The sequence below is a fragment of the Gallinula chloropus genome (genome assembly GCF_964237585.1).
Source record: "Gallinula chloropus genome assembly, chromosome: 18".
Lineage (NCBI taxonomy): Eukaryota > Metazoa > Chordata > Aves > Gruiformes > Rallidae > Gallinula > Gallinula chloropus.
In genome coordinates, this window is record NC_140103.1 from 11,393,924 (window position 1) to 11,410,521 (window position 16,598).

The 16,598-nt window shown below is 53.1% G+C and overlaps 1 protein-coding gene across 4 annotated transcripts in view; it reads left to right on the top strand.

The window, feature by feature from the left end:
* Positions 1-16,598, top strand: part of GRIN1 (glutamate ionotropic receptor NMDA type subunit 1) — a gene marked incomplete at both ends in the record, with an annotated part of 37,959 nt that overhangs the window by 8,304 nt on the left and 13,057 nt on the right. For 2 of the 4 annotated variants that reach the window (XM_084272664.1, XM_084272665.1), the window contains 13 exons: positions 2,826-3,002; positions 7,457-7,519; positions 8,308-8,408; positions 8,965-9,086; positions 9,631-9,805; positions 11,317-11,461; positions 11,560-11,643; positions 12,702-12,837; positions 13,570-13,697; positions 13,876-14,040; positions 14,371-14,489; positions 15,189-15,301; positions 15,810-15,958. In XM_084272664.1, the coding sequence (XP_084128790.1) occupies positions 2,826-3,002; positions 7,457-7,519; positions 8,308-8,408; positions 8,965-9,086; positions 9,631-9,805; positions 11,317-11,461; positions 11,560-11,643; positions 12,702-12,837; positions 13,570-13,697; positions 13,876-14,040; positions 14,371-14,489; positions 15,189-15,301; positions 15,810-15,958 (1,677 nt within the window). The remainder of the gene's footprint in view (positions 1-2,825; positions 3,003-7,456; positions 7,520-8,307; positions 8,409-8,964; positions 9,087-9,630; positions 9,806-11,316; positions 11,462-11,559; positions 11,644-12,701; positions 12,838-13,569; positions 13,698-13,875; positions 14,041-14,370; positions 14,490-15,188; positions 15,302-15,809; positions 15,959-16,598) is intronic. The other 2 variants (XM_084272666.1, XM_084272663.1) reach the window with 1 other exon arrangement.

The window sequence follows — 16,598 nt, forward strand, 5'->3', positions numbered from 1 at the left end:
GCAGCTCCTGAGCCTGACCCAGCCCCACAGCCAGACCCCCTCCCGGCGCACTCGGGATCCAGACCCATGGATCTCTGCCGAGCTGATTCCACTGGGAATCCATCCCAACCTGGTTCCATCCCAACCTGTAGCTACCTACTTTTTGCAGAAATGGAATGAAGTGAGGAAGAGCAGGGCTGAGCACTAGAGAGCTGTTGCAGAAAGCTGCCCCCCAGCTTGGGGCCAGCATCAGCAATTCCCACACTCACACCCCATCCCTCCTGCCCGGTGTTGGGCACACTCAGAGGACAGTGAATGACCTGAATCCCCCAAAACACCTTGCAAGGTGACCTGATGATCTGTGGTTGGGAACACTTTCCTTTCCCTGTGTGCCTGACCCCAGGGGAGCACATGGTGACCCAGGGCAGCTCAGAGTTCTGCACGTGCAGCAGTACCTCAGGGACAGTGCTGCTGCAGGAGTGACTGAGCCACCGTGCCAGCTGTCCTACAGGCTGTGTTCAACAAAACAATAAAAATCAGGTCTTTATAACTCTTATTTGCCTAAAAACAGGCAAACTATGGGGCATAAAGCATTGAATGCCCACGCTTTGCAGTGCAGCCCCGTGGCTGCATGGCCAGGAGAGCTCTGTGCGGGATGGCAGAGGGGTCTGCCAGAGACCCGTAGGAGGTGCCTGCTTATGCCATGACAGGGGCTGTGAGATCACACGAAACTCCATTCCCAGCTGCCTCTGCACACCACAGGTTGGACTGGTTAACCTTGGGGGGACTCTACTTGCATTTTTCTGCCAACCTTTGAGCCCCATAGAGAAGCTCAGGAGTTGCAGGTGCTTCAAAAGCCAAGCACAGAGTGTGAGTGCTCCTCCCGAGCTCTGGAATCACCCTTGTCAATTAGTTATTCTGTTTAAAACCTACAATCCTATAATCTGAGTGCTGAGATAGAAAGCCCATGGCCCTTTTCACACCACCTCAGAAAGCAAATCTGCTTAAGCTGCTAAAACACGTTGTTCTCCAGCACCTTTGCAGTAAAATGTGCTCACCTGAACTTAATGATGCGTATTTACAACATTTAAAAAATCCACAATCAGTTTAAACACCATTTCTGCAAGATAGTTGGGAAGCTAGAAAACAATTGGATACAATGTATTGAAATTTCAAAGATATTTTCATTTCCAAAAAGGATTACAATAATTTTAAGTTAGAATTTTTACATTTGTAGCCTGTATTTTTCTGAGTTTTTCCTTTTTTTTATTATTAGCTATTCTGTTATTTTTAAATTTCTTTCCTTGCTTATGTTTTTGGGTGGTTTTTTTTTTTTTCATTTCCATTTAATTTCCCCTGGATTTCCTTAAACCAGAGATTAAACATTAAAAATGCCCAGACCCATCTTGTGTGCCCCCAGCCTGAGCCATGGAGCTGGACCTGGAAACACCTGGGCATTTCTGCTGACCCCCAAAAAAGCTTGAGCACTGTGTTGATGTGAAGCCCACAGTTGTCCTTCTGCTGGTTGTCCCTGTGGAGCTTCTTCCTCATCCCACTGACGAGACCCTGGCTTGTGGAATGAGCTGCACATCTCATACTCTTTGCATAATTGGGAGCGTTGGCATCCATTGCTGGATACAGCTGTGGACAGGCATGGAAGTGCAGCTCTGAGATGCTGGTGCATGGCTCTCCTGGTTCTCTTCCTCCTCTGGTCAAACATCCACACTTCTTGGTCTCTTCAGTACTTAGGAAATGTTTTTTCCAGTGCCTGGGTGTTCTGCTGCTGCCTCCATCACTTCTGGTTTGGGCCGGGGCAGCAGAACCAATGCGCAGTCCCAGTCCAGAGACCAGACCAGGACTGGGGTTCTGCGCTCTTTTCTGTACATTGTGTGGTTCAGTTTGGCTTTGTCACCATGCTGGGTGTGAGGAAAGGCATTACCTTGTCTGCCTGTTCCTCCTGAACTGGTCCATGGTGGACATGGAGGCTTTTCCCATCCAGTGTGGACCGTTCAGGACATTTCTGGGTCCCATCTCTGGATGAGCAGGTCTGGATAAGGAATGTTTGGTCCAGAGGACCATCAGCCCTAAAAAAGAAGTATTGTGGTGCTTCTCCTGTTCAGACTTCTGCCTCCCCCCAGCATGTAGCTGCTTTGTCAAGTAGTGTCCATGCTGAGCATAAGCACTTTCATTCTCTAATATGTGACCCCAGGGCCTTTTGGGACAGCTGCATTTTCTGAAAACTCTCTGTCAGCTCCAGCTTTTGGTCCAATTGCTCTCCTGAGAGTGCTGTCCTTAATTAGGCTGGAATTGCTATTGCTCAATCATCCAACCATAACGATGTCTTTAACCAGATCAGATAGGTTAGCTGGGGCATGAGCCCAGCGCTGCCGTGGAACAGGCTGACCTAGAAACAGCCAAATGCTGTGTGTAAAACTGCTTTTCTGATCTCCTCTCATGCCAAATAACTCCTCTATACCTGCAGGTTCCTGCAGCTGCTCCTTGTCGCTCTCTGAAGGGGATTAGTTCACTTTTTGATGTCCATTGCTCTAAGGTTTTCAGAAGTCCAGAGGAAAGGCTGTATTTGCACTGAACTTTGTTGGGTAGGCTTTTCTAAAGCAAAAACCCCTCTCTCCCATGCACCAGATTAACGATGGCCAGGTCCAAAATCACAGCCAGCCCTTCTTCCCAGCCAAAAGAAAGGGGTGCGAGTCCCAGAGGGTGCAGCCCAGGGTGTCTACCAAAAATTGCTGCTTTGGCCCTGCAGTCCCAGCCCAGTCCCTGCAAACTGCCCAGTCCCAGCAATGCACCCCAACCAGCCTGTGCTGAGCTCTTGTTCTCCCTTGCAGAGCATCCACCTGTCCTTTTTACGCACGGTCCCACCATACTCTCACCAGGCCAACGTCTGGTTTGAGATGATGAGAGTCTTCAACTGGAATCACGTCATTCTGATAGTCAGCGACGACCACGAAGGTCGTGCTGCACAAAAGAAGCTGGAGACCCTCTTGGAGGAGAGAGAATCCAAGGTCAGTTCCTGAACATTGTCTTGTAGCTTTGTTTAAGCAACAACAACAAATCTAGAAGTCTCGGGCTGTTGTATGTATGTAGATTTCTGTATGTAAAACACCTTTTCTTTCCATTGTAACATGGCTAACATGCTTAAAGCATCAACAGTGTCTGACTAGTACCTGACAGAACTTTGTACTTTATTCATTTCACTTGCTTTGCCATGGTCAAAATCTCCTACATGTAAATCGACTACAAAATGAAGGGAAGGATAACCTGGAGCTCTGCAAATGCCTCGTCCCAAGATTCCCACCTAAGGAGAGGACCAGTCGCTCAGCTTAGGGAAGCACCTGCCCCATTGCAGCCACCCAGGGGGCCAGGCAGACCCAGCAATGCCAAACCATCCCCGAAAAGTAGCTTCTGAATTGGCTTAACCGGAGCTCACCTTAGTGGCTTAGGAGGGGCGTTGATGTATGGAGGTGTAATGCACCCTCTCTATAAAGCTGTCAGCTCTGCAGCTGCAGGCTGACCCCCCCCACCCCGTTCCCATCTCCATTGAAGCACATGCCAAACGCTGCTTTCCTGACACCCCATGCTGTTTCGAGAGGGCGGTTGCGGCTGGTGGGAGCAGCTTTATCGAGGAGGTGCACTGCACCTGCACTCAGAGCCTTGCAGAGGAGCAGGGAGGGATTTGGGGGTGGCCCCCCAAGCCTGACAGAAGCTCAAGAGGACTACCACAGGCCTGCTGCCATTGAGTAACAGGACCAAGCAAGCGTTCAAAGCAAGCAGGGAAGGAGAACCCAGGGAGCTGTTCGACAGCAGTCGTTCAAAGGCAGGCAACTGTCTGGAAGGGAAGGAAGCAACTTCTACAAGTCCCAGCACATCCTCTTGCCTGGGGCAGGGTGAGGTCTTTAGGTGGACAGTATCCAAGCCCACCCCCAAGGCTCCAGCAGCATCAGGGCAGGCACCTGTTCCTGGCTGGTCCTTCCTCGGTCATGGGCAAGGATCACAATCTGCTCTTCTCCAGCCCCACCAGCAGCCACTGGACATTCAGCAGTGGGCTGTTGAGGAGATCTGGCTGTAGACAATTCTTGTGCTTGGACCTGGCAGCCTGACACTGCTCTTCATCACCTCTTGTCAAGCCACTGGAGGAAGGGTGTGGGCTGGCACAATACTGATCAACAGGCTTCTGTTTTTGGTGGTGGTTCCTGAGGCATTTCATCCCTGCTGCATCTTGGGTTGTCATGAGACATTGATGTGCCAACAGCCACGGTGGGATCCTCCTGTTTCCAAAGGCAGCTTCTTGCTGGCTGACAGCAGGTCAGTATTTCTCCCCAAAGCCTCTGCCCAGTACAGTGTGCCTTACCCAAGGAGATCTGTGGGAAGGTTGTTCCCACTGTCAGCCTGTCCTCCCTTCCCTTGCATCTTCTGACTTCCACTTCCTATTTTCCTGCAGCTCCTGTGCATCCCCTTTTGCTGCCTCCACTTCCACTCCCTGCTTGCTCCATGCAATGCTCCCAGCACAGGGTCGTCTTCTTCTTCAGCCTGCCCATCCTATGGGAAAGGCCTTTGAGATCCAGGGCTTGAAAGATGGAGGAGGGAGGGTCTGTCCTCAGGGCTGCCCGACATTTACACTGCATCTACAACATGCCTTGGTGTCTTCTGGCAGCTACTGGGCTACTGGAAATGTCCTGGCCATCCTCCAAGCCGGGGCATGCACTCTGTCACAGCAGGTCACCTTGTCTTGCCTGGGGAGTGTGCCATCCCCATCTTGGTTCTTTTTCCTTTGAGGAGCTTGCTGGTCAAACTGACAGGTCTAACTGGAATTGAAGGTGGTAGATACCCCTGGGGGGCTTTCCTATCTACTTCAGTCTCTTCTGATTGCTCTTCTAATCACTGGTGTGCTGACTCTCTTCATACCGTAAAGTAGTACCCTGGACCCCTCCCCAACCTCCTCAAGGACAGCCTTGAGGAGGGAGCAGTCAGGAGACCTGCCCTCAACCTCTTCAAGGATTAGATCAAAGCCTGGAGGATCTGCTATGGGTCAGAGACTCACCTGCCCACCTGAGCTCTTGGATCTGAACATAGCGTGTCCCCTGGAGCCTGCAGTGGCCCTGGGTGTCCCTCAAGCCCCATTGCCTGGGCTCACACTTCAGGCAGGTGTTTGGAGCCCAGCACTCGGGCCAGGCTGACCAGTCCTGGTGCACCCCACGTACCTGCCTTGACTTAGGTCTGCCTGTAATACATCAGCCTGGAGCTCCTGCTTTATCCTAGGACAGCTCTGCTCATCCATCTGGGCAGGCCATCACTGCATCAGCGCTGCCTGGGTTCAGGAGGGAGTGCCAGATGCTGTGAAAGTCAGAGTTTGCCCAAGTCAAAGGTGGCAGGTCCTTGGTGTGCTGTCTGCCTTTCCCTGGAACAGCGGTGCTCATCAAAGTGCTGCCTTTCTGAGTGAATGCTGGAGGACATGGTGGAAAGTGAATTTTGAATCTGTGGGTCCCCATGTGCAACACAGGCTGGGGAGCAGGGACCCATGGGAGAGGAGACATTACCTGCTAAGTTCTGGCAATAGGATGGGGAGACAAGGAGAGGCAGAGGTGTGACATGCCATCAGGTCCAGCTTTGCTGCATCCAAGACTCTGCTTCGCTTTGCTTCACTTTACTGACCAGCTGGGGTCAAGGTGCCAGAACATCCAAGGCACACAAGGTGATTCGTGGCTGGAGGCTGCAAGATGGGTGACTGAGCTTCTGGCTAAATTGACAACCCCCGAGGAAAAGTGGCCAATATCTCATCACTGGACAATATTCGCTCTGTCCTGCTGCAGCAATGCTCTCCTTGGAGGCAGTTGTTGCTCCAGGTCTCACTGCAATCTGAACAGAGTCTAAGAAGCTGTTACAGAGATCCTTGCCATGGATGTCATCAGAAGTGAAGGCAAACCTGGGTACCAAACAGATATTTCCTCCTCAGATACTGTTCCTTGCAAGGACCCAACTTCTTTGAGCAATGAAACCCTGTCAGGCTGTGTTCAGGGAGAAGAAAGGAAGGATCACACAGCTGCATGGAAAGGAAACCTGGCAAAATATCCTGCCAAAGACTGGTCTGAGTGCTCAGGAAGAGGCAAGCCATTTAGTTTGGAAAGTGAGATGCAGAGCTAAAACCTGGCTGCTGAAGGAACAACCTGGGGCTGCAAAGTGTTGGGCTCCTGTCAGGGATCAGTTTCCGTTGCCAAAAGACACAGCAAGATGAAGATGAGAATAGAGCCGTGTCCTTTACCCCATACACAGACACAAGGGATGCCCAGCTAGGGTGGGACGGGGTCAAGAAGAAGAGGTCCACCCATGTCCCACCACAACCTGCCAAGCACTATCCTGCAGACGCTGGCAGGCTGATGTTCTTGGCCTGACCACAGGGGCTGCTCCCAGGAAGGCCGCGGGGCTCTGTGCGTGCTGCTGCAGGGCCAAGGCTTCTGAGAGCAGCAGTTGTCAGCCCTGGCACACACTGCCTGGAGCAGAGGAAACCTCCAGGAGCAGGTTTCGTGCCCCTCATCCTCTGGGGCAGGGCAGCAGAAGTGACTCGGGCAGGAAAGAAGGGGAGCAGCCGGCTCTCTGACCGGGCCTGTTGTCTGCAGGGTCAGTGCGCCCTGAGCCACCCACCCCTAGTCCACACCATGGCCAGCAGCACGGAGACCACCAAGCAGTCAACCCCACTAGCCAGGTTATGGGCACCACGGTCTCCAGCAGCTGCACCTCCCAGGGCCACCCATGAGCTGTGGAGACCCGAGGTGCCCTCAGCCCTCCCTACGCACCAGGTAAAAGCTGCAATGCCATCCCATGATCACCATTGCTTCATATCGCCACGCTTTGAGCCAACAAGGGATGTAGAAAGCTTTTTTTTCTTTCTCTTCTGGACGGCAACAGAGCTCCAAAAAGCTGCTCCCTCCTTGCAGGAGGTGAGAAGTCCAGCTGAGACACCTCACTTGCTGTGAACTCTCCTAGGGTGAACAGGATTGTAATGCTGATAGTGACGGTAATAATGCTGATACTCTTAACTGTAACAGTTTGCATTTATCCAGCACTTTCCGTACACAACATTTTGTCCTTTACTTCCACAGTAATTCCATGGAAACCCCACCACTTAGGCCCTTAGAGATGCCTAGATTGTTTCTTGAGTTTGAGATAAAAATTTCTTGCTGAAGAATTTCCCCAGTCCCAGAAGGGAAACGCAACTGCATCGCAACAGCTGTGACACTCGGGCCTGCTCTGGCCTACGGTACGGCTTTGCACCGTGACGCTCCCGCCAGAGCTGAGGCCCTCTCTCCTGATAGTGGCTTTTGCGAGCTCCAGCGTTATAGAGACCCTTTAGCAAACAGTGGAGGAGGAGGTGGATGTTGGATTGCTTTACTACACGTCATTTTCAACTGTTTATAATATTCTTCTGTGTCTACATATTTTCTCTGTGCACATTATTCATCAGAGTAAAAAAAGGAACTATGAAAACCTCGACCAACTTTCCTATGACAACAAGCGAGGACCCAAGGTATATATGCATGGAAATGCACGCCGCCCACCAACCTAACTAGCAAATGAAAAATAGCCACAGCCACCAGAAAAATAAAAAATAAAAGAAAAATAAAAAAAAGAGAAAGAGAAAAAAAAAAAAGAAAAGAAAAGAAAGAAAAATAAATACTAAAAAAAAAAAGATCCATGACTATGTTTCTTGGTAGCACGTTTTTATGTTGAGATAGTTTGGTTTGGACTTGAGAATGGAAACCTAGCCAGCTGACCCTGGAAGGATTTCTTTTTGAAACATGCATGTGAACCAGTAATTAACTTGCAAGTTTTTTTTGTTGGTTTTTTTTTTTGAAAAGTTGAACCAACCCCCCCATTCCTCCCCAAAGGAAACGGTTCCTTGGTGTAAGTTGCTCACTTTGACTCCCAAAGGTTAACCCTGTGCAATATGGTTTTTTTTTTCATTTCCCATGTTTTTGAAAAACAACACTCGTTTGAGTTTTCAATTGCATTTCAAAGCCTTTTTCTCTTTCCTGTACAATGCACGCCTCTTTTTGGGTCTTGATTGACTTCCGTTTGCATGCACAGTGCAAAAAAACCAAAAAGCCAAAACCTTAAAGAGAAAGGAAGGAAGGAAAGAAAGAAAAGAAAGAAAAGAAATGAAAAAAAAGAAAAAAAAAAGTAGCTATAACCAACTGTATGTAGCAGGCTTTTGTGCAGTTTAATGAATTTTCTTGACCCTTTTCTAGATAGCATGGCTCTCACAAGCAGTCCTGGGGCTCCCACACTAACCAGCTTTGCTCACACTAATCACAGGCTGAGAAAGTGCTTCAGTTTGACCCTGGAACCAAAAACGTGACATCGTTGCTGCTGGAGGCTAAGGAGCTGGAGGCTCGTGTCATCATCCTTTCTGCCAGGTAAGGCAGAGCCACCCCTTTCCCTCACCTCCCTGGTTTACTCACTGTCCCCTTTGCAATGCTGCCCAGTGCTGGAGTCAGTGCAGGTTTGGGGGATGCCAAACCCACATAAAGCCCCATGCCCCAGCCAGGTGGTAGATGCTGTGTTGTGCATGCTGCTGGCCAGGGAGCTTGAGACCATGAGCATGGTTGAGATGTCTGTCTGTCCTGCAAAGTATTAGCAGCCAGAGAAGCAGCAGTAGTTACTGATGGTACCTCCTGATTCTCCTGTGAAGAAGGGGAGTCTTCCTGCCCCCATGCCTACAGGTGGTGAGCATAAGGCACGGGTCAAATTTGCAGATGCTTAGTGGTGCTGGGTGCTGTGGCATTAGATGAAGCTGAGGAAAGGTTCCTGCTACACCAAGGAATTAGCCATTGCTAAGGAGAACCACTTATCAGAGCAGGGCTGCCTGGGGATGTTTTGCCTGGTGCTGCCCCGCTTTGGGATCCAGTGATGGGAGAAAAGGGGCCATCCAGCCTCTGGAGCCACATTGCCGTTCCCTTCTTCTCGTTGCAGTGAGGATGATGCAGCCACGGTCTACAGATCAGCAGCCATGCTCAATATGACGGGCTCCGGCTACGTGTGGCTGGTGGGGGAGCGGGAGATCTCGGGCAATGCCTTGCGCTACGCCCCGGATGGTAGGCACCCACCCGCGGCGCCCGTCCCGCTGCCAGCTGGGCTCGGAGGAGCCTGCTTGGAGCTGGGATGAGTGTCACCTGCCCTCCTGGGGACCCCTTGGGCTCGGGGAACGTGATGCTGTGGTGGTCCCAAGTGAGTGGAGGGTCCCACGTGTTGCTCTCCTCTCCTTTTGCCCACATGGGCAAGACGGCAGCTTCGGCCCCTCTGCCAGACCCCAAACCCAACTCACCAGGGCTCTGTAAGACACCCATCACCTGGGGGAGAGCCTTGGGCAATGGGGATGGAGCGTGGGGTGTCAGCAGTCTCCATAGCTGTCCCCAGCCACCATCCAGCAGGCAGGATGGTGCCAGCCCTGCGCTGCTGCAGGCGCTTGCCCTGCCTACCCCTGCCTGAAGCTCGGACAGTGCCCCAGCTGTATCTGAGGGGCCCTCAGCCCCATAACCATGTGCTTGCTGGTCTCCAAGCCCCATGTGTGAGTCTGGAGTAAGGCCAGAGTAATTGGTGTGCCTTGCTGACCTGTCTCCTCCCCTCTGCTCGTGGCAGGAGTGATCGGTTTGCAGCTCATCAACGGGAAGAACGAGTCAGCCCACATCAGCGACGCTGTCGCAGTGGTGGCCCAGGCCGTGCACGACTTGTTTGAGAAGGAGAACATCACTGACCCGCCACGGGGCTGTGTGGGCAACACCAACATCTGGAAGACAGGACCCCTTTTCAAAAGGTATTTGTGAAAGGGTCCTGCTGGAGGAAGCAGAGGACCTGCTGGGGGAGAGCTGGAGAAGGTGGGAGCATGTGGACAAGGTGTAGGAAGGCAACTTGCTAGCTTTGTTCAGACTATCTGTCACTAAAACTTTGGGGCATGTGCACAGGACTGCTTGGACTCTTCTGCATGGTTCGGACATGAAGGATACCTCTCTCCAGAACACAGGCCACAGGCACTGGCCCACAGTTTTTCCAGGTGGTTTAGATATCATCCTGGTGCCTGGCACCAACTGGTCCATGCTAAGCCATGCTCTCCTGGGCAGTGCTCAGACAGCTGGGATCAAAATGGGTAGGGAATGGCTCCAAGAGGAAGAGATTTGGGGACCATGGAGGGATGATCACCTCCAGCCCAGGGGGAAGAGGGGAGAAAGGGGGTTTTCTGCCAAGTCAGGGCTGTCAAATCACAGCTCAGTGCTCTGAACACATCTCCTGCTGGGTGTTTCAGGGCTGCAGCATGGGTCAGGGGCGAGAGTTCCCCATGCATGGGGCAGGCTGCTCTCTACTGCAGCAAAGGCTGGTGCTGTGGTTCTGAGTGGTGGGCTCTCAGCAGATCAGAGCATGTGTGTGTTGGACCTCGCTGCCCTGGGCAGTGTGATCAGCAGACGCTGCATGTGCTCCCCAGAACCTAGTCTTGGGGCTGCATGGGGTCACTGCAGATGCTGGAGCCACAGGACCCCCTTCTGCAGGCTGGGCCTCAGTGAGGCAGCAATCCCCTTTGCAGCATGGCTCCACGTGCAGCACCCAACCTGGCACCAGGGTGTTGCTTTGGGCAGTGGGATGCTGTGCCAGGGCTTGCTCTCTGCAGTCATGGTCATGGTGTCTGTGGGATGCACTTTCTGTAGATCTGGGTTCTGTTGAGCATGGGACCTGAAGAGCCTGGAGCTTGTTCTAAAACATTTCCAACATCCTCTGAAGTAAGAGTTTTTGGCATGTGCTATTTGATGTTGTGCTCTACAATACAACACAGGTGGCCCAGGCAATACTCCCATACTCACACTATCATCTTTCCAGGGTTTAATGGGCTGGTTTTCCCATTGATGCTTTATGTGTGTACCTGGGGCATCACCCAGGCAGTCTGTGATGGGCTGGAGCCAGACAGAAGCACAGGACATAGCTCTCAAGGGACCCCCAGAAGAAGGTGTCCTTGGGTGCTGTGGGACAGACGATTCCTTAAGGGAATGGGACTGATCTGGTGGAAAACAGGAGAGAACGACAGCAGATATGGAGGTACAACATGTGGGTGACATCAGTCCCCAGGACAACTTCATCCATCAGCAGCAGATGACCACAGGGCTATGAACAGGTTGTAGGCAGCCTGACCACAGTGTAATAGGTAGCCTGACTATACTGTAATGGGTGTATCAGACACAGCAAGCAACTGAGAGAAAGCATTTGCTTTTCTGACCCCTGAGACATCCCAATGGCCACAGCTGGTTTTCTAGGGTGGCCCTGCTGTGCTTCTCTCCATAGGGTGTTGATGTCCTCCAAGTACTCAGAGGGTGTCACGGGCCGGGTGGAATTCAATGAGGATGGGGACAGGAAGTTTGCCAACTACAGCATCATGAACCTGCAGAATCGGAAACTGGTCCAGGTTGGGATTTACAACGGCAGCCATGTACGTACAGGGCTGGACAGGGTGGGTGGGGGGGCTGTGTGCACTGGGGTGTCTGCTGTGGCCTCATGGCTGTCTTCTTCCTCTGGGATTAATCACAGGTCTTGACCAACGACCGGAAGATTATCTGGCCAGGGGGAGAAACGGAGAAACCTCAAGGCTATCAGATGTCAACCAAACTGAAGGTAACAGCACATGGCAGTAGGGGTGGCAGGTCTCTGCAGGAAAGCATGTGACTTTATTCACCTCCCACTTCCACTGATGCCTCTACCATCTCAGAGAGGATAGAGCAGGATGACTTCGAGGAGGTACTGGAAGCTGTTCAGAGCTAGAGCACAACTTCAGTTGGAGACAAATTAGATAGGGTGGCAGGAATCCTTTGGGTTGGAAAGACAGCTGGAAAGGGGACGTGTGAGACAAGGATGGTGGGAGGTGTTCACCGCTTCTCATGGCTTGGCAGCCAGAGGGCACCCAGTACAGGTTTACAGGAAACACAAGGAAGGGCTCCTTTGGCCAAGGCAGAGCTCAGCCCTGGAGCCTGTTGCTGCAGGTGCAGAGGGGAGAAGGGGACAAGTTTGAAAGGAACTCAAACAAGGTAGTGGAGGGTGGGTGGGCTGGTGGCTGCAAGGTAGGGCTTAGGAAACCCCTGAAGAGATGATGGCCAGAAGTTGGAAGTGACACTGAGAGAAGGTCCCTCCACTCTTGCCTTGTTTCTCTTGCCCTTCCCTTAAGTGTATTGCAGCAGCCACTTTAGTGACAGGATCCCGGGCAGACCAGTCTTACCAGTAGTGACTGTTCATCTGTCTACTGCCCAGGCAAGGGCAGTCACACGCTTCCAGCAGCCCTTACTCCTGCAGAGATGGTGCAGATGCTTTGGGATGCTGCTTCACTGAAAAGGTCCAGGGTGGGACTGAAAGATGTGTGTGAGCTCAGGGCAGTATGATGATGTCTAGGGCACCGTTCTGGGCACTAATCCTGGCTATGCAGTGGCTCTCATATGCCTGTACTTAGGGAGAGGGGTGGGAAAGGCATAGGGCTGAGGATGCTGGTGTGGCTGTTCCTCATCTTGGGTGCAGGGAAAGTAAATGTTCCCATGCCAGGTCCTGCTGCTGGGCTGAGCGGTCTCATGCTGGGTGGGACATTCTGGCCAGGCTTGCATGGAGGGGGCAACTCAGCTCCCCACCCAGGGGGACAGACCTGGAGGGGAACAGAGACAAGTGGGTATTTGTCCTCTGCCTCACAGATTGTGACAATCCACCAAGAGCCCTTTGTGTATGTGAAGCCCACACAAGCAGATGGGACGTGCAGGGAGGAATTCACCATCAATGGAGATCCTGTGAAAAAGGTCTTTTGCACTGGACCCAATGAGACCATCCCAGGTAACTCAGTCCAGTGGTGACAACAGCTCAGCCCCATAACAATGCTTTGCAGTAACACGTCACTGGGCTTCAGGATTTTGACCCCAAAAGATGGCCTTCCTCTGTCTCTCTCCTGGGTGGGCACCAGGGCTGTTTTGGGGGATTTCATCCCATGTTTCCCTCTCCTGATATCTTCCAATTCTCTTTGCCTTGATCTCAAGCAGAATCAAGAACCCCAAGGCACATCACCCCCTGCTACACTGGTACTTACACCACCACTTCCAAAACATGTTATTTTGAGAGCAGACTTCAGAATTAGGGGTGTGCAGCTGGAGGGGGTGTGAGCTGCTTGGCAATGCCAGCTGAAAGCACATCCCCTTGGCACCACCGTGCTTTCCTGCACCCTACCACAGCCCCGAACTGTGTCCTGGGCTGTGTTCAGTGATGGGTTCATGTTAGCACTGAGCCCCCTCCATCCCCTGCAGTGGGTCAGTAACACCAACTACCTCTGAGACACGGGGACAAATGAATGAGACCCCTTTTCCCCAGGTCACCTTCTTCCCACCCTTGTGCTCCCTTACACCCACGGGTGTTGGAGGCAGTGGGAAGGAGTGCTCCAGGTGAATGGCCAAGTCCAAGTAATATGATTACATCTCCTATGAAACCAGACCCACACAGGTGGCTGCTCTTACTGACCACAGCCTGACAACAAAGGCTGTCCCCACTCACCCCCCCATTTTCTCCTCCCCACAGGCCGCCCCACTGTTGCACTGTGCTGCTATGGCTTCTGCATCGACCTGCTCATCCGCCTGGCAGGGGTGATGAACTTCACCTATGAGGTTCACCTGGTGGCTGATGGTAAATTTGGTACCCAAGAGCGGGTGAGTTTGGGTGACTCCTGGTACCTCTTTGCCCATGTTGAAATGCCCCTGGGTCCTCCTCGGGAGCAGGGGTGGGGTGGGAGAGCAGTGCAGGGTGCCTGCCACATGTGTGGGGGTCCTGCCTGGTAGGGGGCAGGTCTCAGGGCAGTGGGGTGACCCTGCACTGCTTCTCTGGCAGGTCAACAACAGCAACAAGAAGGAGTGGAATGGGATGATGGGGGAGCTGCTGAGCGGCCAGGCAGACATGATTGTAGCTCCCTTAACCATCAACAATGAGCGGGCACAGTACATTGAGTTCTCCAAGCCCTTCAAGTACCAGGGCCTCACCATCCTTGTGAAGAAGGTATGGGCTGGGCTGGGATGTTCTGTGGACAGGGGAGGTGTCCCTTGCTACCCATTTCGCAGACATGGCACATGTCTGCACCATGCTGAGCTTCCCAGCTGCTGGCCCCTGCCCACCCCAGGGCAGTGGGGAATCCCAGCCTCTGCTGCAGGACACCAGGCTCTGCACTGCTCACTCTAATGCTGGATCCTGACTTGGGCACCCTGAACCTCCCTGTGTAGCAAAGCAGGAGGTGCTCAGAGCAGGGCAGGGGCCCTTTGAGTCCATCCAGGTGGGCAAGGTGCAGGTATGATGGGTGCCAGCGCTGTTCACCTCTCTCCTCTGTCCTAGGAAATCCCCCGCAGCACCTTGGACTCGTTCATGCAGCCTTTCCAGAGCACACTTTGGCTGCTGGTAGGGCTCTCTGTGCACGTGGTGGCGGTGATGTTGTACCTCTTGGACCGATTCAGGTGAATGCTCTTTGGGTCACCCAAGGGCTGGAGGGGACAGGGAGGTGCTCCTGGGAACTGTCCCCTGGGTCCCTGCAGCATCTTGCTCAGGCACAGCCCTGCAGCCCTTTGGGAGGCTCTTGCAGGAGCTAAACCCACTTCATCTTCCCCATCCATCCTGAGCTGAGGCTCCTGGCCAGTCTAGCTCCTGCTAAGCTGAGAGATATGGATGTGTGGGGTACCCAGCACCCTGATATGTGGGAACGTGCCAGCCAGGCCAGGTGCCATGCTGATGCCTGACCAAGAGGACCATCATCTGCTGGGCTCTGAGACAGTACCCTTCCTTGACCCCAAGGCAGCTCCTCTGCAGAGCAGGAAGCCTGTCCCCCCATTAGCCTCTGCCCAGAGGCTCTTGCAGTTAATCTGCATTGAGCTCTCGTGCTGCAATGGGAGAAGCCTGAGCTGTCCAGGATCAGACAATCTGGCCCAGAGAGCAGTGTGATGGGACCAGTACCAGTGTGAGATGAATGGGATTGCAGATCAGCAGAGAGGACATGTGGGGCAATGGGACATGAGGAGTGAGTGAAGAGCTGTTTGGGGCACATGCCCAGTCTGAAGGGATGAGTGATGTAGGGCTGCATCAGGACACTTGGGACACAGTAGAAAGGCCTGGGAACCAGGAGAGGGGATATGAGAAGAGCTCTCTGTCTTGTTTTCCAGCCCTTTTGGCCGGTTCAAAGTCAACAGTGAGGAAGAGGAGGAAGATGCCTTGACCCTCTCCTCGGCCATGTGGTTCTCCTGGGGAGTCCTGCTGAACTCTGGCATTGGAGAAGGTGTGTTGCAGCACACATCAGATCCGCTCTGCCCTGTGGTCTTGGCCCTGAGCCAGGGAGGACACTGGGCTGGGAGAGACACCCCTGTCCTCTCCCACTGTCTCCTCTTTGTGGCAGGGCTGATGCCCTCAAGGGACAGTTCAGCAAATGGGTATTGTCCTCCTTCCCTGAGCCTTCCCTGGCGTGGGCTGGGGGGACATCTGGTGATGCCAGCGTGGCTCTCTTGTGGCACCATCCTGCCACCCCTCCCAATCAGTGATGGGAAATGGGTCCTTCTTGGGCTGCCTGTCTTGCCCAGGGTTACCCATCTGCTCAGGGGAGACAGATCACACCCCAGAGGGATGCATGGGCTTTCCTTGGTTCCAGCAGCACAGGAACGTGGCTGTCAGCAGAGCAGATAGATGAGGCACATCTCCAGCTGCTGCCAGTCCCACATGGGTTGGATGTGGCTTTAATGACCAAGTCAAGCCCTTGTACTGCCAGCCTGATCTCTCCTCTCTCTCTCCAGGTGCTCCCCGGAGTTTCTCTGCACGTATTCTTGGCATGGTGTGGGCTGGCTTTGCTATGATCATCGTGGCTTCATACACTGCCAACCTGGCAGCCTTCCTGGTGTTAGACCGGCCTGAGGAGAGAATTACAGGCATCAACGACCCCCGGGTAATGGCCCCTCACTTGCTTTCCCCTTCCTTGTCCACCTCTGGGCAGAGAAACAGGAGATGCCTCCAGTGGGTATCTGCTGGTTCAGATAATACAGCTTATAGAACCTGCTCCCTGCTTTAACATGGCTGGGGTCTGTGCAGGGGGTCAAGACTGCCTGGGGCTGCTTCTGGTGGGTCTGAGCCCTTGTTCTGGGGAGGAATGGACAGGAACAGGGAGGGATCAGCAGGGAAAACCTTACCCAGAGACAGAACATACCCAGCCGAACTGCCTGCCAGTTCCTGGAGAGCCCGCACTACCCAGTGAGGAAACGATTCATTATGGATGAGTTATAACTAATGAAATTGTCCCTGTGGTGCAGTCAATACTCTCAGCAGATGCAAGCATGCCTCAAAGCCATTTCCTGCTCTGGCAAAGACACACACAGAGCTTAGCAGCATAGGCATGCAGGAACGTACCCTACAGCAGCACCAACCCACATCATCCCACCGTCCTCCTGCATCCTCTGCCCACACCACTGCCAGCCCCATGGCATCCACAAGCCTCCTGCATCCCCAGTGCCACAGTGTCCCTGCCCCATAGCATCCCCTGCCCCACCGCCATGGTCACAGAACATCTGTTGCCCCATGGCATCCACTGC